Source organism: Pagrus pagrus (genome assembly GCF_965226575.1).
Source record: "Pagrus pagrus genome assembly, chromosome: 15".
In the NCBI taxonomy this organism is placed as follows: Eukaryota; Metazoa; Chordata; class Actinopteri; order Spariformes; family Sparidae; genus Pagrus; species Pagrus pagrus.
The window spans coordinates 22,748,777-22,775,247 of record NC_140199.1 but is presented as its reverse complement, the minus strand read 5'-3'; the positions used below and the strand labels follow the sequence as shown (position 1 = coordinate 22,775,247).

Sequence of the window (26,471 nt, the reverse complement as noted above, 5' to 3'; positions counted from 1 at the left end):
AGACGTGACTACACATGACAGGATCAAAAATATGAAATTTCACATATTCATCATGCTTAAATTGGAAGACAAAGTTGATTTAAATAAAAAACAAACGTGAAAACATTCATTTGGGATGCTAAATATCAGATTTATGCAGGATCAAAGCACATATGACTTATATTTAAATTGTTCTGAATACAACTGGGCCAAGCATTTGATAAAACTGTGGGTTTTTTTGGCCTTTATTTTACAGGACAGCTCAGAGAGGTGACAGGAAGCAGGATGAGAGAGAGGAGGGGATGACATGCAGCAAAGGGCCACAGGTCGGACTCGAACCCTGGTCTGCTGCAGCAAGGACACGTCCTCTGTACATGGGATGCCTGCTCTACCATCTGAGCTACATACTGTACAGCCAGTTCTCTAGCAAACTAATGTACGTATATTTAGTCGGCAGTAAACAAAAGAAATTCATGACATATTTACCGCGTATGGAGGAAGAGGCATCAGAGTCCTGCTTCTGTAGCGAGACGCTGGACATCATTCTGGGAATTGTCTCTGGAGTGCTGCAACACATGTGCACGGTTGAATTACATTTCTATGTCCTTAATGTTAACACTGTTTCCTATTGTCATCAAGGGTTACCTCCAACACTGTCGCTCCTTCGTGTCCCTGAAATCTCCTGTTTCAGGGAGCTCCTTGTTCATCTCTCTGCTCATCTCCCTCCTCATCTCCCTCTGCTGACGGAGACGCTCCTCCAGCTTGGCGGTCAGGTCATCGCAGGACTTGGAGATGGAGTCTGGTTGACCAGGTACCAAACCAACATGGTTCAACATGCCCTCTGAGCAGGACATCCGTTTCAGGTTCAAGTTACGACCCCGGTAGACGGCCATGTTTTCATCTTTTCAAACAAAGTAGAATCAGGCGTTATTTACTCTTTGTTATTCTTTGATATGCAGCAGTATGGTCAACATGAAAATCTATACATCTATACAATCACTTAAATGTTCCCACCTGGTATCATGGTGTGGTTGAGTTGTCGTGATGTCATCTCGCTATGAAACTTATGCTGTGCGGAGCAGAGGTTGAGGAGGTACTGTGCTATTTTTGAGCTCTCTGTTACAAAACTGTGCTTTTTCCCACTGGGCCCGCCGCACTCTATGATCAGTTTACGCCGCTGAAGGACAGACACAACACATCGTTAGATGTAAAGTAAAATAAAATACAAAAATAAGATGACGTTGTTTTTTTTACCCCGGTGGATATGGAGTCGGTTTCCCTCCAGAGGAAGCGCCGGGTGACAGTCCGGACGTGGTTCTTCATCTCGTATACGATGATTCCTTTGGCACAGACTCCCAGAACCAACTCTCCCACCACTGGCCTTTTCTCTCTGCCCACACGGTGGAACATAACTCCATACTCTGGTAACTGCTGGGCAATCTGAGGGGTACATATTTCACACATATATGCATTCAATTTTAAATTGTAGACATTTATCTTCATTTAGACTACAGAAAATTGAAAAGTTGGCGTATTATCAAGTTAAAAGCAGCAACATTGCACACAGCCTGATCACTTTAGCTTATTGCAAGGTGAAAAAACAGCCAAAAAACAAAGAGAAACACTGGATAATAGTCTGGACACCTTTAGGTACTCTATTTCTGCCTCTTCAGGGAGCATCTGGGAATGACTCGCATGTAGTCTTGGCAGCTCTTCCTTGACAGTGGGCAGGGCCAGCTTCTCTAGCATCCTCTTGGACACATAATGCTCTGGCTGGTAATAATTCTTACCATACAACTAAAGAAACACACAAAACAAACACATGTGACACACTCTGAAAGATGATGATGGTGTTTTTAGACATAAGGTGACATATGGATTGTCCTCAGTACCTCTGGCATGTAATCCCCAAACTCAGCCTGCAGGGCGAGAGCAACCAGAAACAGGCCTGTCTCCTCGTTACAGTAAAGCCTGTCCTCCAAGATATCCTTACGCAGCTGTAAATAGTACTGGTGACGAGTCAGTCTGTGCCTAGCAAACAGGAAAAAAAGATTAAATAAAAGCAGCATTATTTTTTAACTAGGTGTTTCTATAAATGAATGTGTAAAGTTAGCACTATACTCACAAAATGAAGGAGATGTCATCAACAAAATATTTGACTCGAAGAAACGTCAAAAAAGACAATATCTGCCCTTTTTTCCAACCATCAGGTGCAACTTTGGAGATTTTAGTTTCATGCTCCAAAAAGAAATACTCATCATCTGCAGAATGACAGAGAGAAGCCTCTTTAACCTCAAGACCACTGAAGTGATTGAAACAGCAAAAGAAATGAAATCAACTTCAGTTAACAGAATGGTAACCCTTTCTATGAAGCCCACGTCTACAACGCATTATAACACATCATGAACAGACTTATAATGTGTTGTAACATGCCTACAGCACTGTATAATCACAGTTATAAGCACTCATGAATGTTCATAGTGCTTTATAGCAATCATCATTATTCATTATCTTATCTTAACGCATTAAAAACATACTTATAATGCGTTATAGTTTGCCTACACTTATAAGCAATCATAAGTATTCATAATGCTTTATGACAACAACCATCACACATTATAAGGCATTTTATGATGACTTATAAGGTCAAGTATCAACACTTCATGGTTGCTGGTCACTCACATTTTTTGCCAGGATAAATAATACATTAAACATAACACATTGTGCTAATGTGTATAATGCATTATAGACATTGGTTTGATAATGATTCAATTCCAGACACCCCTAAAGTGGCAAATGTAGATGCTGTACGTTTACGAGTCCTACTGAGGTATTTGGACTTCTATAGGATCTACAATGTGGAATCTTGATTTATTTTTCCTGTTCGACTATTCTCACAATAAGAAAACAGCTGATAATGTTTGATTACCGGGTGGTCGATGCCTTTAATGTTAGTCTGGCACAGGTGTAAATGCTATGTGGTAGTTACACATGTGCCTGCCCCTTGGTATGTTGACAGTGTCCTGACAGTGATAGTATATGTTTCTGGTACAGCTTGATCTCCCCCGTCACAGTATAATCCGCACTCTGACACGGGCTTCATAGAAAGTGTTAGCAAGTGTTTTATGTTAACATTACCTCCTAAAGTTAACATCTCATGCCTACATTTATAGATTTTTAAATTAATTTCTATTGAATATTTGAAGTACAATCAATGCAATCAAGACAAATAAGGTTTCATATAATCTGTCCTCTTACCATCTAGGAAGGCAAGACCAAAGTAAAAGTGCTCCACCAGGTTTGCGTGAGCCACCACCATGTCAAACACATCTCTTGCTTTGGACTTAATGTCACAGCGAACCACCACGTACTGTCCGTTAGGCAGCACGACAGTCACTTCTCTCTGTGACGCACAAGAGCGTCCCTTTCTGGACTGTTGTGGACATGCACAAACACACAGGCACACATCGACATAAAGACACACTAACATACAAGTACATGAGTATACAAATACCGTGCATGCAGTTATGCAAACACACATTTAGGATGCAAGGAGGGACGAGTTTAAATAATGTGGAAAAAAAACCAAAAATGTACAGTAAAATAGAACAGATGAACAGAAATCATTCATTTACCACAATAGATCCTGGAAGCTCGAGAACAGTGTGTTGTTCATCTGGCATTCTGATGAACTCGGGACCCAAAGCCTGACAAAACAAACATTTACAATATGAGCCGAAACACATCCGACAGGCTTTTGTCCTTCTCTAACTGCTCCACTGTCTGCTCCTGGAATTAAACTTGACCCTCATCTGCACTAAATACGCCACAGCTGTCACTGTCATTCTCATTAAACCAAATACTGCAACCCAGAAAAGCTGCTTTAACAACGAATCAGTAACCTACACTGTAAGCTTACTTTCTACAAAAGCATCTCCCTTGCATTTCTGTCACTGAAAAGGAAAAAAAAAGCCCTACCTTAGCTTTCCTCTGGCTCAGGCTGAGGGAGGACTCGCTGAAGGTAATGGAAGGACTGTGAGATCTGCCTGATGTCTTGGGAGAGATGTCGTGGTGGGGGCTCCGACCAAGCCAGCTGCAGTTGCTGTCCCTGTGACGAACCCCACGAGGGAGTCTGAGGGGAGGAAGGACGGATTGTGTAATAGTTTGCGAGGACAAAGTTGGAAAAGTCGAACTCTGGGACAATGTCACGTCCAGCTCAAAGTCACTACAGACAATGATTGAGCACGAAAGGAGAAGATTTATTTCTGTTGACGTGCACGCACAGAATCTTCTTCTAACTACAGTACTGGTAGTGAAAGTGTAATTACGCATGCATACAGCACTAACCTGTCTAAAGACGACTGGTACAGCGGTGTGGGAGAGCTCCTCGGTCTGTGTCTCCAAGGCCTCTGAGGTAAACTCCCTAGAAAACAGGCATTGAGACAAGCATGTAAGTTTTCCTCATTTCTACCTTCCTCATCTTCCTTTCAGTTTCACATACATACCTGACTTTGAGTCAGAGTCCGTTGAGTATCTCCTCCCTTCAGCACTCCCATCGCTGAAGTCTGAAAAGGGCCCTCTCTTCCCTGTCAAACAGGTAAGACATGAGAGATGACATATGAAAAATGTCCGTCTCTGCGCTCCCTGAAGACGCTGAGATGTTTGGGTGGCCATGAGGCTGGCAGAGGGTTTAAACTGTAGTGTCCACACTCGGCATCTGATTATTGGCTCTCGCAGGAACTTAATCCTGGGCTTGCTTTAGGTTAAGATTTTAATCCTGTCCTCCTGCACACTGTCCTGAGTCAAAAGTGCAATGAGTGCAACTACTTTCTGTAAACATGTGGGGTCAAAGGTTGAGATTTATTTATGATGAATAGATACTCCCAAGCAATACACACTTATTTGTATAGACTCTTAACCACACAGACATTAACTTCTGCTGTTTTCAATTTCAAGTTATTTGCCAAAATCTTATCCTGAAGTCCTGAAGCTCTTAAACCTACTGATGTAGGATAGGCCAAAAGATTATTCGAGAAAATTCCAGCGTTAGGCTTATGTTCAACATCAAATATTTCTTAATATCTTATATTATTTAGATAGGTAGATAACCTTTTTTAAACATGGGAAACCAACTGAGAGAAAAGCTCTAAAAAGCTAGCTAAAGAAGTTTATGTGAAACAAAAGGCAGAAAGCATAGAATACAACACAAACACATGACAGATGACTTAATAAATAAAAGAAGCACAAAGATGTTGACAGTAAAAGTAAATATAAAAGTTCATTATGCAGGGACAAAGCAGACAAATTAAGAAAAACTGGAGCATTCATTGTATAAAACATCGATCATTACAAGCTTTAACTGATCCAAGACTAAAAATGTGCTTATTCCACCTATGAGGAGCATAATAAGTGTTTTCCAAATTCTGTATTCATAAATGGGATATCCAAGGTAATGCACGATTATGATGTCGTATCACGCTAAGTAGGGCTGCAAAATGTATCGTTTTACCATATAATAGTCAGATCGCAGCATGTGCAACTCAAACACTTCATGCTACAACTTTTTTGCGACTTGGTACAAAAGGAAAGCTCGCATGGTTCTTATTTCCATGACTAATTGACATGAAAAGTCTGCCTGATACATCATCATTTAGTCCAGTTCAGGGGTTCTTGTAAACGTGGGAGTTCACACCAATCAAAATCATTCTTGATCAGTTTATGAAACAAGGCGGGGCCTGCTTTGGTTCTTTGACAAAACACACTCTACAAAATCAGCGCAATAGTTCTGTAATGATTCACTCTTTCCAAACAAGTATTTCATTTATTATTGTGCAGACCTAATTCTCAGTCTTGAGAGTGATGATCAGTAAAGTGGTATATTTTCCGTACACTCAGGTTTACCAGGACACTAACATGTCTGCTCACCATGAAGTCTCTCTCTGATCATCTGGCTCCTGCCACTCAAGGGAACGTTACTGTCTGGCAAAGAGCCATGGTCCATCTGTAGGAAAAGAAATCACTAACATTTACAATTGCTTTAATATTTTGCCGTAGTGCAATTTTGCACTATGCCTTTAAATCCTGACACATACACAACGGCCTGCGGAGAAGCTGAAATGCTTACAGACAGGAACATACTGTAGGTGGATATCTAGACTCACTGATTCATGAAAAACCTCCTCCACCAGCTGTCTGATGACTTTGGCGGGCGACGGCAGGATGGAGGCTTTGTGCTGAGATTCGCAGGCTTCCAGGATGGAGTTGAGATTCACCCGGCGGTGGGCCAGGTCCTCGCACATGCTGAGGAGGAGGCTGTTTAGATGGTCACTCAACTGGACTGGCTGAGAAGGAACGAGATAAGAAAAATCATTATATTAGCTGATGCGTGGGAACATGATGGTACTGAAGCGGATATTGCAGTTTCATATCAAAGCTCTCACCTGATTTTGAGGTAGGTGAAAATCAACTGACCAGTAGAGAGTCATACCCAGTGAATACACCAGCATCTGTGCAACACAATCAAAAGGTTAATGACAAGAACATTGGAAATATTAATGAGACATTACCAACCAACTCTCAAATAAAACCAGCTTTACCTTTACATACATGTATTACTTGTTATTGTGCTCAATGATACGAGAATGTCTTTTCAATAATAATTTATATTCAACACTCGCACCATAACTAAAAGCATTAGCTGACACCCATCAGTCGTCATCATTACTGTTTGATGCAAATAGAACTGATGTGAAGAATGTGTGTGGTCATTTCTAGGTAAAGTCAGGGGGTTGGGATTTAAAGTGCAGGACTACGCTGACACACAACACAACTTGTGGTCAAGCAGGAGAATTATGAATTAAATATCATCTAAAAAATGATCGTTATATACTCTACCCCTGTATGGTGTTACTTCATCTACATGATAAGCGAAGCACAATCTCAATGTGATTTTCTTTTATGATATTAATAGCCTGTTAATGTGCATCTATAGCAGTGCGATGAAAAAATATATAATTCCACTATCAGTTAAATAAAGGGCAACAATAAATAATAATAAATGGCAAATTCTGTGTTGTTTGAGGACACAGCACATGTTGTTTTATATGATGCGTGGGGTAATATTTTCTGCAGCTTTAAAAGGCAAATTGCTCATGTGTCTATGGGTTGATAGGACATATTGTGATTATGCCTATAAAGAATCTGTCGAGGCAGATTACTGAAAGGTGCGTAAAGAGCACATATAACTGATAACATTCCTGTCTGTACAAACTAATATTAATAAATCAGAGCTCTGAAGTGCAGGATTCAGAGAAGAGGTCTTTTTGCTGAGCCACTAGATGGCGTGCTTACACCTCAGTTGTCCTTCAACTCCTGACATCCTGAGATTTTACACTCCAAGAAAGAAAAAAGACACATCAGGATATGAGTTCAAATAAAGCAGACTGATTCTCTTTGGTGTTTGACAACTCTGTCATCGGCTCTCCCCTGAGCTGTCAGGCCAGGTGTGAGGGTGTATGCACTGACCCTCTCTATGGCAGGTTTGGTTGAGCTGGCACGGCCCTGCAGCATCTCCGGAGCAGTGAAGGTGGATACCTCATCTGATAGGCCACAGTTCTTAAATGCTAAGGTACCAGTGGCTGACAGCAGCAAGGAGGTGGGGCTTATGATGTTACACATATTGTTGTGACCTGCAGAACAGGAGGAAGTCGATTATATATGATGATTGTGCTGGCACAACTCAGCGGCAATGTTACAGAAATACTGCAGGACAAATTCAAATGTTGATGTTACATAACATAACATGGTCGTAGCTTTAAGCGTGCGGTGTGTGTGTGAGCCTGCAATGAGAGGGTGTCATCTGAAATGCTTTACCCTTATAGGAGACATCCACTAAAGACTCTGCAGTGCCCAGCAGCAGGGACCAGACCTCCTCCTCCAGCAGAGGTCCCCCTCGAGCCTCCAGCACCTCAGCCAATGTTACAAATGTGCTGCTCATCCTGCACACATTCCAAGCACGCACCTGAGGATGTAACACAGATGCATACAACACACACACACACACACACACACACACACACACACACACATCACTTATTAGAGCCTTTGTTCATCGTCATGGTCTCAGGGGAGGTTTTTCTGGCTTTTGCTGGAGTTCAATGAATGAATGTCATCTTTCACCACTCAGGAAAAACAGTTTAAGCCTCCAGGTTGAGCTGCTACTCTTTGCCGGGTGTCAAGCTTATTATCCTCTCATCACATCCACCACACACAACCGCCTCATCTTTACGTCTCTCTGGGGCTTCATTACTGCTGTCGACACAGCCTGTCAACAACGTTCGGTCTTCTCGGACAGTTATGAGAGAGGGTTCTGAGAAAAAGACAGTTCTGTGCACTGGACTGTGATTAGATTATCTTACTCCATTAGTCTCACTGCCTCTCGCCGCGCACGGCCCCTCCCTCCTTTTTGTAATAGGCTTTCTTTCTGAGCAGAGGGCAGTTCTGCTTCCGGCACCAAAGGAACTGTGTCATGATCCCATGTTAGTTTTGTTGTCACATACCGTGGAGGTATTATCATGGCTATATACAGTCTGAGAACGTGGAGGAGGAAAAAGAAACATGAGCTGACAGACAGAAGATCACATCCCAACTTACTTGTATACTAACTTACATTTCCATAAGTAGCTGTCACAAACAGCAGCAATAACTGCAACACACTGGCGCTGGAAAAGTCTGAGAGACCTTTAACTGCATTTCCAGCCTCAGACGGGTACGTCTCCATGACATGAGAATAAAACTGTGAGTGAAACATGTTGACAACTTTCTCAAACAACAGTAGAGAGAATCTGCTTTTTCCTGACTCATGCTAAAGGCTGTGAAACCCAACCATCATGTTTCCGTTATTTATTGTGACTGTTCTGTTCCTCTAAATGTTCCCGAGCAGTAATACAATACTCTACTCGCAGTACTGAACGAAGCAACACGCTGCCACTCGTACACACAACCCAATTACTTTAGGTCTGATCCTTCACTTGAACTGAACTTATCCTCGGCTTGTAACACCCAGATTTGCGAGGAAAGTCGAGATTACGTGTGTGGCGAAGCAAAATAAACCCACAAGGGTTTCACAGGCCATTTAAGTCAGCGATTAAGCTTATATTGATGAGAAATATACAATAATCCTATATCCCTGCAGGCTGCTTTGAAAGTAGGAACACTGCCAGGTCCTCCCCATTCACTGTTGTGCAGAAGTTTAGCAGCTGTTCTCCGTCACACTGGTCTGTCTACAGGTGTAAGGGCTACTGGAGCGTTGTTGTGAGGCCAAACACTGCTGCAGAGATCGAGACAGAAACCTGGTTATATCGACTACACACTGTCATGTGGTGATATCTGGGCAAAATGTGCATAAACTTTGTTGTGCATATAAGAGCATGGCTTGACGAGGGATAGACGGATTATCGAGGCCAGTATTCAGCAGTTTTCCGATGATCGGTATCAGTGTTTTTCGTGTCCGATTACCGATAAAATAAAATCATTTTAAAATGTACTACTTCAACTCCGATGTACTTGAGTAACTGTTTCATTCCATCACTGGTTATCCTACATTTTGACAAGAATTTTTTTGTTTTATTGTAAATGTATATCGGTTCCAGATATCAGTTATCGGTCTCCTTGATTTCCAATCATCAGTATCCATATCGCCCCTGAAAAAACAACAACATATCGGTCGATCCGTAGCTCTGACCTTTACATTTGGATTGTGTTTATTGAATTGATCGAGTCGGGCTTCTCGTGATTCCTCTCACCACCAACATCAAACTTTCTGTTACAGCATCTGCATTCCTCAAATCACAACCTTCACAAACTTCATAATCAATTGCATTACGAAACTCATTTCAAAGATCTCTCATGCAACAAGAACTCACGCTTTCCAGTATCTTCTGATGCTGATGCATGTCTGTGTTACACACCAGTTGCCCCTGCATACACATTCCTGTCTCCTTGGCTCACTGGGAGTTAAACCATCTTCATCCTCTCATTTGGACTAAAACGCAGAACCTGCCATGATTGAAATGAAGCAGTCAACAACCCGTCTTATTATCCTGTTACAGACAAAACTACCTTACTGATCCATTTAGCAGACAGCCACATGATGTGGACACAGACGGAGGAGAGGCTGCTCTGTATTCCTGGGAATTTGGGACAACATGCCTCTTCAGGATCTAGGTCTCTCACAGCCTATTTCCTCTCTATACAGCACAGTGACAATACACTCACACAGCATGAAAACAAAGTATGATGGTAAGGACATGATCAGAGTCTGATTAGCTCCAGCATTAGCAGCATCTGGCAACAACAAATTCCACCAAGATGATTTCTGTCGACACAGGCCTGGAGATGAAGGCTTTACTATGCATTTTATAACCCTTAAAGGTAAATCTCAGCACAGGCTTGTGAGTGTGGCGAGCTGGAGTGAAACCACACATGAAAATCTGTGAATAATGAACACAATCACCCTCTTCTGTTCAGCAGCCTGTCAATCAGAGCACTGTGGGAAGGAGGAAGATGATGGAAACATTACCTGGTACCATATGTAGCCTATGTGAGCGGACTGATCCTGTGTCTTATCTTCGCTGCTCCCACCGCGGATCCAAAATAATCCTTGTGATCATCGCACTGCTGCTTTGACGTCCTCTTGGTAAAAAGGCTGCTCCTCTCCGCCAGGTAATTCATCAATGACATTAACTATACATGCATGGTGCCCCATTCATTTGCCCTGTCGCCGGCGGCACCACGCTGTAGATGTGAAACTTTTGACTGTAATTGGCGCTATTCTTAGCTGCTCGCCTTTAAACACATAATTGGATTAGCCTCGCGGTTTGACAGCGACAGGTCAGAGCCACCAATAGCGGGTGGCGTGAGATCAGCTAAGTTACACCGATTTACCTAATCCGTCTGACGCCCAAAGGTGCGGTGGATCCCCCGGCGGTCGGTGCGCTACAGAGAAGCCTGGGAAGGACGAACGACCTCGGCCAGACGAGCGGACTGTAGCCTGCTGCTGCTGCTGCTGTCGGGCTGCTCCCCAACGATGATCATAACACTGCGGGCTCTCTTCGAGCAAGGGGTAAGAAACCGTAGTAGCCTTGTGCGCTTGCTGCGGGAGTCGGTGCCGCCGGGACGTGTATCCATGCCGGTGTAGTGCGCGCAGCTTGCCTCTGCAGGCCCCGGGCTATCTGCGCAGGGACAAGGATAAATAACAAGCATCCAGGGCTGTCAGGTGGGTGCAGGGAGAATCCAAACTACTCAGCGCTAACTTAACGTAATTTTACCTAATGTCCTTATTCAGTCACATGCCTTCAGTCCAGAGCATGGCTGCGCCGTTGTAGCGTGTGGGAGCTGCTGGGTGAACTCCAGATGTACCCTCGCTACTATGCTGTGGGTTTCTGCAGAGCCCGTGCAGCATGTCATAGTCCACACATGATAGCACAGTTTAATATGGACAGGAGAGCAGCTCTGAGGGCTTACAGAGGATGTAGCCCTGATGACACTGATCATGCAAATACTAGCCCTCGGTTTATTAATACGTGTGTGTGGCCACTGCAGCATCACTGTTTACCCTCCATAAGTGACTAATGCACTGACTGAGCAGCTGGAATTACATTAATGTTAATGGTATTTACAGTCCAGTCAATATTGTTCACATGTATCTGCTGTATCTACTGTAAGGAAACTGTCATACAGTGGTGGAAGAGGTACTCAGATCTTTTTTAAGTAGTAATATAATAGAAATACAAGTGAAAGTGAAAGTCATGCATTCAAATTTAAATAATAAATACTTAAAGATATAATATGTAACATTTCTGTATTAAAAGGTTTGAAAAAGAACTACATTTGTGTAATAAAAAGAGTATTTCAAGCTAACTTCAGAGGAATATGTAATTTTACTGAAGGGGAGCCAGCCAGTAGACGACACTAAACATGACGAGAGGAATAAACTCCTACACATTACCTTGTCTGTCTGTGAACATTTCTGCCTGAGTTACATTGGATAGATTTTCGTCTGCAAAAGGCGGATGTTTAACAATGAAGACAACAACTCCCATGATGCAGCGTTGCTTACTTCTTATGTTCTGTTTCAATTGAGAGACCTCCAGAAACAGAAATTACATACTGTGTGTTTAAGTGAAAGTAGAAAGTGTAGAGTGGTGGAGGTTGTAGTCCTAACACACACACACATCGGTTAGCATCTATGTTCATCTGGTTCCCTCGTCTCAAAGTCAATGAGTTTTTTGTAATTGGTTTTCAGTTAAATGCCCAAAATACTGTAAGATAGTTACAAGTTTTGTTCCACGACATAAAATACATCATTTAATGTCCCACAGTTGAATTATAAAGCACCTATGTGTCTTAAAAATGGCGGTTGCTAATAAGCAGCTAAATGAGACAACAGAAGTTGTCACGGACATTAAACGTTGTCACACCGAACACGGAGACTCACCTACTCACCAGTCCATCTTCACAGTCTTAACTCTAACTTTACGACTTGTGGATTTACCAGTTTACAGAAAACATGTACAGTAATTATGCAGTAAGATGCTCAGTGGTGGTTTCAGTGATATTCAAAAATCCAGTTAAAAAATCTCTATTAGCTTCCAAATGTAGGCCTACTTAAATACTACTAGTAGTGATAATGAGGAATGGCCTATTTCAGAATGCAACAAACATTATTTCATTTAATTATAAATATTGATAGATATTTATGTACATGACTTTAATGTTGCAGCTAGTAAAAGGTCATTTATACTACTGGGTAGCTTGTGAATATTCCCCCATGGATCAATCAAATCTTATCTTACTGAACCTGTAATAGATCATTTAATCATGTTTTATATCATGAATCTGAATCTGCAAATTAACTCAAGTTGTTAGATAAATAGAGCTGTAAAAAGAAGAGCATTTGCCTCTGAATTGTAGTGGAGCAGAAGTATTAAGCAACAAAACTGGAAGTACTTTAGTAGATGATGTCAGAAAGCGCTTCAGAAATCATTATTAACTCAGATCTAGCTCTCTTTTGTCTTCATATAAAAAGAATAGGTTGCGATTCTAAGACTACCCTTTGTTTACATTAAAAAAAAATCTAAAATGCATCAGAATGCTCGACTGTTTGGCTCGTATCCAGGTGCCTGTGCTCCACTAAATGCCCTTTCTGTCCTTCCATTTACCTCTGTGAAGGATTCTGCAGCAGGGACACTTTGCGGGGTGAAACATGGGCATCAGCTTCCAATCCATTATGTTTCAGTTACAGGAAAAAACAAACAAACAAATGCTCTGGAGGCCAATGATCCGTAAAGTATGCAGCCTGGCGCTGCACTCACCAGAAGAATACATTTTTAAGAAACATAAAGCAGCTGGTCAATATGCAGCCTCATCTTTCACCCCTCATTACTGGAAATACCACTGAAGAGACCTTGTGTAATGCTGCTGGACAGTAAAAAGACCAGTTATATATATAATATGTGGGGTGCATGTCAGCCCTGTACAATACAGTTACTACATTTTACATAACAAGTCATTTAGCATGTTTTAAACGGAAGTGGGCCACAAGTTTGTGTTTTTTAGTTCTTCAAGATAGATAGATAGATAGATAGAGAGATAGAGAGATAGACAGCTCAGGCGGAAGGAAGGCAGGATGGATGGAGGAGGCGGTGGGTGTGTCCCTGTGGATGAGTGACGCGCTGCTGGGACGCATGCCCCGTGCGCACTGCGCGTCCCGGCCTGTCAGTAGCAGCCAGATGGAAACGTAGGCAAGTGAATTTGGTGAGGTCATGTATTTTTAAGCCGCACAACGGAATAAATCATCCTTCACCGGCGGCATTAACGTATCGTCGGGCTGCTCCGGAGCATTTCACCGGCGATCGGACCGCAAGGGGGGGATCGATAGTTGTGATTCACCGACAGAGGTAAGATGAGGGTTCGCACCTCTCGCTCCTCAGACGTGCTTATTGTTTGGCCGTGGGGGGAGGGTCGTGTGTCGCTGTATGTGCACGCTTGCTTTGCTTCTCGCCGAGGCGCTTGTTGTTTTTGTCGCGCCGCGGCTTCGCTCGCTCTCCCCCCGCCAGAGACACTCGTTTCCCGGCCGTGCGAGGCGTTCCGCACACGCAGGGCCAGCTCCGCCGCCGACTGCGCACTGTGTTCACCACCAGGCCCCGGCATATCACGGTATGGGTGTCGTTATTATCACTGCATTCATGTCTCGGACGGCGTTTTTGGGCATGCACGGCTTCCTCTCCGGTGCAGCTGCGGTCATTTACTCTGCGCCTACGAGACAAGACAAGACGAGGGGTCGTGTGGCCAAGGTTAACACGCTGACAGCCGATAGACATGAATAACGGGTCGATGGTGGTCCTCCACTCAGGACTCTGCTGTAATCTGGAGCAGGGTCCTCTGTTTCTGTGTCTTTCTCCGCCCTGCTCGCAGTTTGCATGTGCGGATTGGAGGGAACAGGGCTGTTTTATCTTTGGATTGGGCACATGGGAGGATTATAAGTGACAGAAGGTATTTCAGATTATAATACAAATGTGTATGGCTGAGATTTGTTTGGGAGACACGAGATGGCATTCATATTAGGCTGTTAATGCGTGTGTACTAGACAGCCGGGCTGCACCACGTCACGTAATGTTGTGTTAATATGTGGTCAAACAGTCACACAGATCTCCAGCCGCCTTCGCCAGAGTCTTTAATTGTCTTCTAAGTGTGTGCTCTGGAAGCCCTTCATTAAATCATTAGGCTGCAGCAGCTTGTTTAGAGAAAACAGAGTCATTAGAAGGCAGTGCACTCCAGGAATGACCCTGCTGTGTTTTCTAGATGTACAACAGCCGTCCCTGCCTTCAAATGCATCCATCCGTGAGGTGCAGACCTGCAGACTACTGATGTGGCTGCTGCATTCCTTTCTACAAGCTGCAACTGCAATCTATCAGTGTGTAAGTGCTTTTTCAGGGGAACGTGTCGATGCAGCGAGCGCTTGTGAGCATCGATACGATTAATTCACAGCAGGAACAGCAATGTTAACATCCAGAGTCCCTCCCTGCACTGACCTGACCTTAATTTTCTTAACGGAGAGCCATTATTACAAGATAAAATGTAACTGTACATACCAGCGACAGCCATTCAAGCCCTCATAACCCATTCAAGCGTAATTGCCTTCCTGTCTGAAATCTAGAAAGAGGCGGCACGTCTATTTTCACGTTGTGAGGGAGGTGGATGTTATGTGCGTCTTTGTGACGTTGGAGCAACAGAAGGAGAGCTGACTCATTTTATTCTGGCAATTACATCCCTCATATGGACTGTGTGTCGGGAGAGTGGAGGAGCGGGGAGGGCGATTACGTCGCTTATATAAGAGCTGAAGAAACGCAAAAGGAAGTCACCGTGTCCTTTTTTAGATTTAAACGCAAACTGAAACATGCTCGGAGTCGTCTTGTGAACAAATTGGCATCTCTGCGCTGTGTGTTATCTGGGCTCACAGCCCTCATGGTGCAATTTGACCCAGTTAACATGTGCCTGTGGAAGACCTGCTTGTAGAACTGGGCTGGAGTCCTGGGCTGGGCTCCAAACTCGCAGGAATTATCACCGGGCTTGGTTTTCCAGTGTGACAGAGTCACTCAGAGAGTCATGTTTCGTATGATGGAGTAGACCTCCCTGTGGCCTGCTGTTCTGCCACCACTGCTGATGATATCAAATCTTCCATCCTGGTGTGTTTGCTGAGTTGCAGAGATAAGGAACCGCAGTGCTTGCCTCAAGTGTGAAATTCAGCAGTGTCTTTCCTCCTTCCCTCCTAATCTTTCTTCTCCTGAGCAGAGGATTTTTCTTTTCCATTTGACATTCTAATTTTTGGCTTTTCTGCTCAGCAGCTATTGTGGTGTCTTACTGGCGCTAGAAAAAACTTAAACGCATGTCTTTGTGTGTGTGCAGAGGACATTTTTGGATGCACAGAGAACAGTGATCGAGGATTTCACCATGAACAAAAACAAGAGAGAAAGAGAGTTCTACAGCCTAGATGTTGGGGATTCAACGTTCACAGTACTGAAGCGGTACCAGAATCTCAGACCCATCGGCTCGGGAGCACAGGGGATCGTCTGGTGAGTGTTGTGTCCATATTCAGTCAACAGCTATCTGGTGAAACATGGGTCACTGTTTCCACCAGGACGTTCATGAGAACAATGTCTTTAATGTCAATTAATTAAAATATAAATACATATAAACTGTAGATTTCTTTAGCGACACACCCATATCCTGTGACGTTTACTACCTATTGTGCTGCCTTTGTGACCTTATTCTGAAATGACTTTGCTCCACAGCTCTGCTTATGACCAAATCCTTGAACGAAATGTCGCCATCAAGAAGCTGAGTCGGCCGTTTCAAAATCAAACCCATGCCAAGAGGGCGTTCAGAGAGCTAGTGCTAATGAAATGTGTCAATCACAAAAATGTAAGTATGCAAACATACGCCTCTAATGGCAAAAGTTGTTCAGTCATCTGTGTGCCTAAACGTGTCCCTTTGTACCCACAGATCATCGGCCTATTAAATGTATTTACGCCACAAAAATCATTAGAAGACTTCCAGGATGTGTAAGTAACGAGATGTGAAGTGTTTCTTGTCATTTTGGAGCACACGGTACCGTACGCATCGTTTATTAAAACCGTTTTCTGCTCCGTCAGTTACTTGGTGATGGAGCTGATGGATGCCAACCTGTGCCAGGTCATTCAGATGGAGCTGGACCACGAGAGGCTGTCCTATCTGCTCTATCAGATGTTGTGCGGTATCAAACACCTCCATGCTGCTGGCATCATTCACAGGGTAAGCATCAGCTGGCCGTCACCACACAGACTGATGCCAGGCCAGTGTCCCGAAGAGGAACAGTTAAACCTGCTGTGACACTTGACACTGAAGTGTAAGGGCAAACGGTCAAACGGTGCACCAGGGGATGATGAATATAGTCCTTTTATAGAGTAACAAAATTCAATTTAGGGTTTCTGTTGAAACATCACTGGAAAATATCTCCATTTGTGTAATTCTTTGATGGTAAAAGCAAGAATGCTTAATAAAATTTCTTTGAACAAAACACTGGATTTCCAGCTGCTTTGTCTGATACGGACCTCTGCCCTGCGTATCGAGTAGAGCTGGTGAATGTACAACTCTCCCCATATGGATCAATAATAAGCAGCTGCAGAATGTATTCATGCATAGTAATGTACAACTGCACCTCATAATGAAAAGGAAGACCAACATAAAGGGAGAACTGCATCAGCATCAGAAACATGCAGTCAGGTGTGTGTCTCACCACTAAAGAAAGTGGAGAACGGCCGTGCTTGCATGGTTTTTGTTTTTCAAAGGTCATTATCTCGAGAAAACAATCTCTGTTGTTGTGTTAGTCATGATAAAACCCTCATATGAGATCAACAGGGAGAACATTCCCACAACAAACAGCAGAAGCTCAAGTTCATATGGTTTGCTTTGAAAATCCAAACCCCCCCCACAGAGCAGTGTGTTTATGTCGTGGCTCATATGAAGTCATTTTCTCGTGACAATGAGACATGATCTTAAGACAACGAAATAAGTAACTTGTGATCTCATGATAATGGCATTAAAAAGACAAAAACAGTTGCATTACGGCTAGTCTTGGCTTCCGTACACAACACATACAATTCTGACAATGTTAAATCAGTAAAGAAATGTTACATCTCCAATAAAACATGTTTTCTAGTTAGAATGAAGAAGCAGCCGATCTCAGAAAAAAACAGAATCAATATTGTAAAGTCCCACTGCTTGATTCATCTTGAAACTGTGAACTTAACAATGCATTTGCTACTAACAAGCAAAACATCTCGGTAAGCGATTTGCGCTGCAGAGAAAACATGGCACAGACGAAAGTCATCTTCAGAAAACAGCTGCAGCAGGAGGCGGAACCTGCAGTCTATCAGCTGGATTTTTAGCCATGACGCATTAAGACGACACCGTGACCACATAAACAAACCATGAATAACCTTTATATTACAACAGGACTGGTCGGGATGTTCTGATGTCGGGGGTCCAGTTAGTCTCAAAATGGTGGTGGAAGATGTTTCCTCACGACACTTCTCTTACTTGATCAATAAATCACTAAAGCGACGTCAGCACCTTAGCAGTCAATCGACAAAGCATCTAAAAAGTGGCATTTTGCTGTGTGTGTTCCTCTGTAGGACCTCAAGCCCAGCAACATAGTCGTCAAATCAGATTGCACGCTGAAGATTTTGGACTTCGGCTTGGCTCGGACGGCTGCCACAGGCCTGCTGATGACCCCGTATGTTGTTACACGCTACTACAGAGCGCCAGAGGTTATCCTGGGCATGGGCTACCAAGCCAATGGTTAGTGATAATCTATGTACCGTATCCGTCAGTCTGCGGTGTAAAACCCTTGATGATTTTTGATGCATAAAAAACATTTGTGACTTGCATGGTGCTTCTGTACATAATGGAGATTTATTGCTCACTAACTAGCATCCTGCTTGTATCTAACCTGTTGTGCGTTCCTCTCACCTCTTATTGGCTTTTGTTTACCGTGCTCCACTCCACTAGTGGACATATGGTCTGTGGGCTGCATACTGGCGGAAATGGTGCGCCATAAAATCCTCTTCCCAGGAAGGGACTGTATCCTTGGGTCCTATTAATGCTTCTTCACATTTTGAATATTAACAGTCTTTGTGCTTCATGCTGTGCAGTCTGTCAGATTTTTTCCCTGGTCAATTTCTGACTAGAGTACATCATTTTGTGCCAGGCCTCGGGGCAGTGTCTTGTTTGAAGCTTTCTGGCAGCTACGGGCTGTGAATTTTTCGCCCACATGTCAGTTTTCACTTTAACCGCTTCGCTTCTTTCTCATATATCCGGCTGACGCTGCACGTTCTCCATTTTCATTTCCACTCATCATCACGCCTCTGTCATTCTGTTTGCATCCTTCTCATTTTTGTTCTGTTTGTTCTTTCACCATTTTGTTTGCATGTCCACCTCCCCATCATCTCAACCTCCACCTGCAGTGGATGTGTGGTCAGTGGGCTGCATAGTGGCCGAGATGATCAGGGGAAGTGTGTTGTTCCCCGGCACTGATCGTATCCTTCCCCGTCATTGATTGATCACTGTGTCATCACTTCATTCTGTGTGAGGAGGTCCGACACCACCCCGAGGAGTTTCCCCCTGTCACTCTGCTATCCATTGTCAACTTTTCCACCCGACAAACACGGCCTCCCTCATTGCTCTGCTGCACCCACCTATTGTGAAAACTCAGATGTTAAAGGGCAGTAGCTGCTGAGAGAGTGTGTGCTGTAGTTATAGCAGAGTGACTGAGTGGCTGCATCATGTCAGATCATGTGATGTAGGTGTGTGTGTGTGTAGACTACATAAATAGAGCTGTTGGTGTGTGCACCTCAAGGAAAGGTAAATGTCACGATGCCCTTATGGTGTGTTACAGTGTGCGTGTGAGAGTGAAGAATGTGTGTGTTGCCTGTTCCCTTAACGTTCACACTTCAGACATCGACCAGTGGAACAAGGTGATCGAGCAGCTAGGCACTCCATCTCAGGACTTTCTCATGAAGCTGAACCAGTCGGTAAGGACGTACGTAGAAAACAGGCCACGCTACGCTGGATACAGCTTTGAGAAACTCTTCCCAGACGTGCTCTTCCCTGCCGACTCTGACCACAACAAACTGAAAGGTAGTGGTTTTTTTTTTTTTGCATGACCATAAATCATAAAGAAGTCTTCGACCACATTTGAAGACAAGCATCTTATCCGTATCTTATCTATCTGTCGTTTCCCCCTTCAGCGAGCCAAGCCAGAGATCTCTTATCCAAGATGCTAGTGATCGATGCCTCCAAGCGCATCTCCGTAGACGAGGCCCTGCAGCACCCCTACATTAATGTTTGGTACGACCCGGCTGAAGTGGAAGCGGTAAGTGGATCGCCGATCGGACCGCATGATCCTGAAATGGGTCACATGAGATTTTAATTACATCGCTTGAAGTGGAAAGTTGGCTTCGTTCTCGTTGCGCCAATGTGCCGTTTAAGCCATTTTCTCTTTCTCAGCCCCCGCCTAAGATCCTGGAGAAACAGCTGGATGAGAGGGAGCATACCGTGGAGGAGTGGAAAGGTTAGATAGCATTACACTACACTCAATACTTCACTTTTGACCGGCTGTTTAAGTGTATTATTTACCCACTGGCCCCTGATGCAGCACAGGAGTTAACCACAGTGCTCGGTTGGATTTCCTTATAGTGATTTGTTTTGACTGTTTATTTAAATTTGATTATCTGGAATTAAGATTACAGATATTAACTATGTCATTTTGACTAGTTGTAGTTACAATTTCATACTGTGGATATTTGCAACTGAACTGTTGATATCTGTAATGCAGATGAATGGCATTAGTAGTTTGAATCTCAGAAGTCAAAATGTAACCACAGATATTAGGGCTGGGTGATATATCGAAATTCTATTGTTACTGAGGTGTGAGACTACGCATCGTCTTAGATTTTGGATATTGTTGTACTGTGACAAGTGTGTTCTGGTCTTTTCCTGGTTATGAACACAGTGTTCCAGTAACGTGATGTAATTTTCTAAATTTACCAGACTGTTCTACATGTTCTGAAACCTCCCACTCAGTCATCAGATCCATATTACTGATGATTATTCATCAGAAGTACTAATAGTCATCCCTACATAACTGTTACGATATTTGGTCAAACATATCATGATGTTTGATTTTGTGGCCCAGTCCTATTATTAATGGAGTGCTTAATCATGGTATATATCTCAAATTATTGAGATATATATTCCAATGTAGCCTAAAAATATTCAGTATTATTGTGTCGCCCAGCCCTAATAGATATAGAAAATTAGAGTTCAACTAGGCAAAAAATCATTGCAGATGTCAGTAACAGATATCCAGTCGAGCTATTAAATGTTGAAACGTTGTACTATATTCTTGCTATATTCTTGAAGCTGCATGTAATCTGATAATCTGCCATCAGTGATGTCACTCAGTGGCTCAGTTGCACTGTGGGTAATGTAGCCACGAGGTTTTTAAATGAAGAATGCGTGGAATAAAAAAGGTGATATCTCTGGTTCTGTTGCATCACTTTGGATTATTTGTTTTTAACAAAGACCTGGTGGCTACATTACCCACAATGCAGCTTAGCTACTGAGCGACGTCACCAGAGGCAGTTTATCAGATTACATGCAGCTTCCTCTGGAGCCACACAAGCCTTGATACTGCCTTTTCCACATATGCAAGACCTGTAAACACACTTTAATGCTGATTACCCTTCAAATTACATTTATTTAGAAGTTTAGTTGGAGAAGAGCATTGTTTTACCTCTTTAAGACACTAAGAATCTGCGAGTTACAGGTTCAGTAGTCATATAGTAAGTCAGTATATAATAAGTCAGATAGCTGAATTTTGGATTTAAATTGACGAACAAACCAGCTGGAGATTTTGGCAAAACATCTGTGATATATAAGCTATCTGCTATAGTTAATACATCCAATTTTGTGCAAATAAGACGTATTTACAATATAGAAATGGGTCAGCTGGTCGGATTCTATGATTAGTTCATCAGTGGTGACACGATTACTCTCTGTCCATGTAAATCCCAGAAATAAACCATGTGTAAAGAAATCCAGTGGGACAGCCAGTGAATGTGTAGACATGCAGTCACACACATTGTTTCCCAAGGAGGTCTGTATCTCCACTGTAGCTGCCAGAGAGTGCATTACGTGACTTGAAATCCCCTGTAAAGCCTCCCAGTTAGTGTTTTCCACTGTGGGGAACCTGATTCTGTGGAGCACGGGAGGGTTTGAGATTGTGAGTAAATATCACTTTCAGTGTAGCAGCAGGATGAGCTCATCCTGACCCCCTGCCAGGTGATAATGACCCCTCACTCATTTTTTAGGAGGGTCACACCAGCACAGCCCGTCCAATTTAGAAACATGATGCTGTCTGGACTGTACAGTATGCACTACGCTCCGACTGTAAAGAACAAGTACATCACACACTGTGATACATGCATGCCCCGCTAAGTTTCTCCTGTTCTTTCACTTGCAGGGCTTATTTATAAGGAAGTGAGTGAATGGGAGGAGTGGAAAAAAAATGGAGTGATAAGAGGCCAGCCCCCTCCTTTAGGTGAGTAATCATTATAACTTTGTGAGATGAGACGAGGTGGACAGGATGAATAACAGTGTTACAGAAGACTCTATTATGGTTGAATAATGAAAAAATGCGTTTTACTCAATATGAAGTTCACTGAATACTAAGTATATAAACGCACAACCCAGTTAGAATTATTTTTGGTGATTTGCAGGTTTAACCTGGACATGTAGGTTAAATCTGGGTTGAGATGTTTTTATACTTCTTGGTTACATAGAAACATTTTTCAACAGCAGTTCAATATTTTAATGTGAAGTACAGCAGTGTATTATACACCGATCAGCCACAACATTAAAACCACTGACAGGTGACGTGAATAACATTGATCATCCCATCACAATGCGATGTTCTGCTGGGAAACCTTGGGTGCTGGCATTCATGTGAATGCCACTTGACACGCACCACCCATCCAAACACTGTGGTGGACCAAGTACACCCCCTCATCACAACAACACTACCTGATGGCAGTGGCCCCCCAGCAGGACAGTGTGCCCTGACACACCGCAAACACTGCTCAGGAACAGCTCGAGGAAAACACAATAAAGGGCCCAAGGTGTTGACCGGGCCTCCAAATTCCCCAGATCCCAATCTGATCGAGCATCTGTAAGACGTGCTGGAGCAGGTCTGATCCATGGAGGCCCCACCCCCCAACATACAGGACCCAGAGGATCCACTATAAAACGCCCTGGTGCCAGACACCACAGGACACCCTCAGAGGTCTTAAGTCCATGTCTTGACAGGTCAGAGCTGTTTTGGCTGCACAAGGGGAACCTTCACAATATTAGGCAGGTGGTCATAATGTTAGGCCTGATCGGTGTATACTAGTATTTATTGTGTTAATATTTCCAGAATAAAGTGATAATATTTCCTGAATTAAGTTGTATTGTATTGTGCGTAATATTTTTCAAAAATGAAGTCAGAATATTTCCAGAATAAAATTTCAATAATTAAAAAATTAAGTCAAGATAATTTGAGAATCAAGTGATAATATTTCAAGAGTCCTATTGCCGAAAAAGCAGTGAGACACAGACATGACTCATCCTGCAGACGCAGACCAGCAGCCGTGTGCTAGTTATAAGAAACAGAAGAAACACACAAGTGTTGCACTGTACTGATGCACATCTCATCTAGTCTACCTTCAGTCATAACATACAATACATTCTGTTCTCTTCAAGGATACATTGTATTTCTATTACTTCATTTTCATTTTGATTTCATCTGATTTCTTTTTTGTCTAAATATTTGGACATTTTCTCACAGTATTGCAACTTCAATCTCAAATTATTAAGTTTTGTCTTCTTCTCTTGAAATCTTTAAACTTTATTCTCGAAATCGTTCCTTTTCCCAAACCCTGTGGTATCAAAGCAGCCCCTAACTACACAAAATAAAAAACTAACACTTCATTTTTCAACAAGACTTAAACTGCAAATGACCACATCATTGCTTCCTAGGACTCTAAAGTCTCTGGCGCTGTATACATGTGAGTTTGTGACCGAACAGATAACATCAGTGTCCTGTGTATTTCGATGAAACCTATTCGTTGACGTGTGTTTTTCGCAGCACAGGTGCAGCAGTGATCGACAGCCCCCCTCAGCCCACGTCCTCCTCCTCCTCTTCAGCCAACGACGTCTCGTCCATGTCCACAGAGCCCACTGACCCGAGCAGTGACCCCACCATGACCTCTGAAACAGACAGCAGCTTGGACAGCCACGCCTCTCTGGGTGCACTGGCCTGCTGCAGATAACGCACACATGCAGTATACATACACACACACACACACTCTTACACACAAAAACCTGTCCCCATCAGTGTGTGTGATGGGAGAGGGGTTAGGCCAATGGAACTTCTCATGTTAGTTTGTAGAGCTGCGCTTTTAATGTACAGTTTGTTTTTATTTCCCCTCCTCCCCTACACTGCTGTAAATGATTGTGGTTTGAAATTGTATCATTACTACTGTATTTTTGCTGCAAAGAATCAGAGTATGTTTTGATGTGAATCTGTGATGTGTGTTACGAAAGAGAGGGATTCGAGTGTACTTTACACATTGCTGTTTTTTTGAGCCGCCGCTGAACAGCCGAATACCGGAGCTGTCAGCGCCGCGATATTATGTTGAGTATATTTTTGAATTGTTCATTTGGCATTTTTGTATTTATTTTTGGGACATTTGAATGACTCTACACCTACTCTCTCTTTAGCAGTAGACTATAGCACATGTCATCTCGGATCCAGTTGCAAATGGATGCTTTTATTTTGATATTGTTCCTCATCTTTCTTGTAGAAAGCGTCCCTTGGTTTTATCCAAGTTAACCTAATGATTAGTAGTCACCTCTGATTGTGTGCATCTTGACGAGCAGTCAAACGGTCTATAACCCTGACGCTGAGTCTCTTTTTTACTATAGCATACTGTTAACTGACTGTATTTTAACTTGTTTATTTACTTAGATGTAATTTGTAGGTGATGGTCTGTTGGATGAGGAAGATCAGGGTGAATGTAAGAGAACAGAAATGTGGCATGGCGAGGAGTTGATATAGGCCACTCCACTGGCTAGAACAAGCTCTGTGCTTGGGGACTGTCACCAGAGACTAAGTCTAAATGAGTCACTTTACCCTTCTGGCAGGTTCTTTCAGACGTTATTCACAGCTGTCTGATGTTTAAGATATTTAATTTAAGTGCCCTTACTCAGTTCAATGATTTTCAGTCCTCTCCGTGGCGGACGCCCCTCTTCTCCTGTGGTGCGTCTTTCTGAGTTCTACCTCACACACATGCACACACTCTCAAACACACAGTATGTATATCATGGCACACATCATTTGAAAGAAATGTGAAGAAAAGATCCAGTTTTTTTTTTCTGTATTTGTGTTATTTATTTATTTATTTATTTCAAGCTAGGAGGCATCTATTGTATGTAATGTACATTTCATTCAGAAGTTCTATTTATATGCATTTCGTTTCATCTTTTTTGTTTGTTTTCTGTGCAATATAATTCATAGATTAGTATAGTCGGTGGTTGATCTGTACATTTTACTGTATGTTTGTTTTCTGAGAGTCGGGAAACAGACATTTGCTACCTGCCATGATAACCTTTGGATGTATTTGATGGCTCAAATTCCCAACCTGTCCCTTTGCCCCTTTTCATGGTTGGGCACTCCAGGCAGTAACCCCCTAGCATCAGCTCTCAGAATGCACTTTGGGGATTGTGACGCATGTCCTGACCCTTTGTGGGCCACATCTCAACTGATTGTGGCTTCTTCTTTTTTTTGTGGTTTTCCTCTCCTTCATCTCCTCTAAAAAATAGAAAAGATAGAATAGACTACGCATGAGTTTTCTCTGAGCAACTCTGGTTTTTAGTGCAGGTACCTTTTAGAGGAAAGAAGGGAAAGCCATTCAGCACTACTGGGATGACGCTGCAGTCCTCGGATGGTTTAACCAAACACTGACAGCAAAGTTAACCAGCTGTGGTGTGTTTGGGCAAGGCCAGTCGTGTGAATTTTAGCCTTTGGATCTGAAATTGCCTCACTAACAGACTAATTATATACATCAGAAAATGGAAACTGTCTACCTTCAACTCCAGCAAATAAAAGAGTTGAATTTTACCGTCTTGTGTTGTTTCTTTTACCTTTTAAGAGTTCTTCCAATAAATGAACCTGGTGTTTATGGAAAGACTTAACCTCACAGATAAGGCTCTTTCTGCTCTCTTGCAGAAGAATTTAGTCAATAAATAATCAGCTACATGATCTATGGTGTATCATCATAATAAGGGATTTTATGGAATGGTTAAATCAGAGCTGCTTGGTCCAGAGGAGTTCTCGTTTGGCACCGGCACTGGTCAGTGTAGGCACAAGACGGCGGTACTAAAGAGGACACGATGGCAAGTAGTACTGCACTAGAGGTATTTGGTCTTCAAAGCTTTGGGGCTGGCTGATCTTCCCAGTAATCGAGCTCCTCGTCCTCTGATGGACCAGATGAAGGCAGGTTGGTTTGGTCTAGTTGGTCCGTGTTGCCCCTGTGGTCAGATCCCCAAGGGTTTTGAAGAACTCCTCCATTTCTTGTTGCAGGAGAATGTTTCGGTTCTCTGCGTCTTGATGCGCCCGCTCCGAGTTCCTGAGTCGGATCTCTAGCATGTTAAACTTCTTCTTCTCCTGGTCCAGCTCCTCCTCCAGGCGGTTTACCTGGGACTGGTACTTAGAACAGGACTCCTCCAACCTCAAAGAAAAGAAGAATGGGTTATTAATAACACCTCATGCTGATTTTAATTGGTTATTTGAC

General features: G+C 42.9%; 3 protein-coding genes across 14 annotated transcripts in view; 1 reads left to right on the top strand and 2 right to left on the bottom strand.

Annotated features, from left to right (window-relative positions):
• ptpn20 (protein tyrosine phosphatase non-receptor type 20) overlaps positions 1-10,995 on the bottom strand; it is a 28,234-nt gene extending 17,239 nt beyond the window's left edge. For 3 of the 5 annotated variants that reach the window (XM_084375564.1, XM_084375568.1, XM_084375567.1), the window contains exons 1-18: positions 10,559-10,640; positions 7,852-7,999; positions 7,504-7,667; positions 6,420-6,485; positions 6,141-6,320; positions 5,905-5,980; positions 4,485-4,565; positions 4,327-4,402; positions 3,958-4,111; positions 3,615-3,686; positions 3,238-3,412; positions 2,105-2,240; positions 1,872-2,010; positions 1,624-1,776; positions 1,234-1,419; positions 994-1,156; positions 625-880; positions 466-545 (exon numbers count right to left, since the gene is read on the bottom strand). In XM_084375564.1, coding sequence (XP_084231690.1) covers positions 466-545; positions 625-880; positions 994-1,156; positions 1,234-1,419; positions 1,624-1,776; positions 1,872-2,010; positions 2,105-2,240; positions 3,238-3,412; positions 3,615-3,686; positions 3,958-4,111; positions 4,327-4,402; positions 4,485-4,565; positions 5,905-5,980; positions 6,141-6,320; positions 6,420-6,485; positions 7,504-7,667; positions 7,852-7,975 — 2,281 coding nt within the window. In that variant the 5' untranslated portion in view covers positions 7,976-7,999; positions 10,559-10,640. Of the gene's footprint in view, positions 1-465; positions 546-624; positions 881-993; positions 1,157-1,233; positions 1,420-1,623; positions 1,777-1,871; positions 2,011-2,104; positions 2,241-3,237; positions 3,413-3,614; positions 3,687-3,957; positions 4,112-4,326; positions 4,403-4,484; positions 4,566-5,904; positions 5,981-6,140; positions 6,321-6,419; positions 6,486-7,503; positions 7,668-7,851; positions 8,000-10,558; positions 10,641-10,923 lie in introns of those variants that run through there. The other 2 variants (XM_084375565.1, XM_084375566.1) reach the window with 2 other exon arrangements.
• A 23-nt stretch (positions 10,996-11,018) lies between these two features.
• Positions 11,019-25,798, top strand: mapk8a (mitogen-activated protein kinase 8a; the record flags this gene model as incomplete). 7 transcript variants are annotated; one of them, XM_084375574.1, is made up of 12 exons in its annotated part: positions 11,019-11,101; positions 15,946-16,112; positions 16,332-16,461; positions 16,543-16,601; positions 16,692-16,830; positions 18,213-18,378; positions 19,044-19,115; positions 19,534-19,716; positions 19,827-19,951; positions 20,086-20,149; positions 22,103-22,180; positions 23,770-25,798. In XM_084375574.1, the coding sequence occupies 12 exons, from the start codon at positions 11,066-11,068 to the stop codon at positions 23,946-23,948; spliced, it is 1,398 nt and encodes a 465-aa protein (XP_084231700.1). In that variant the 3' UTR covers positions 23,949-25,798. The 7 variants fall into 7 exon arrangements, with proteins under 7 accessions (XP_084231700.1, XP_084231699.1, XP_084231703.1 ...); XM_084375573.1 differs by lacking the exon at positions 19,044-19,115 and adding an exon at positions 18,589-18,660; XM_084375577.1 differs by lacking the exon at positions 19,044-19,115 and adding an exon at positions 18,589-18,660 and having other exon boundaries at positions 23,765-23,912.
• The window catches only part of arhgap22a (Rho GTPase activating protein 22a), a 17,922-nt gene continuing 15,717 nt past the window's right edge, over positions 24,267-26,471 (bottom strand). For both annotated transcript variants that reach the window (XM_084375570.1, XM_084375571.1), the window contains exon 10: positions 24,267-26,408. In XM_084375570.1, the coding sequence (XP_084231696.1) occupies positions 26,189-26,408 (220 nt within the window). In that variant the 3' untranslated portion in view covers positions 24,267-26,188. The remainder of the gene's footprint in view (positions 26,409-26,471) is intronic.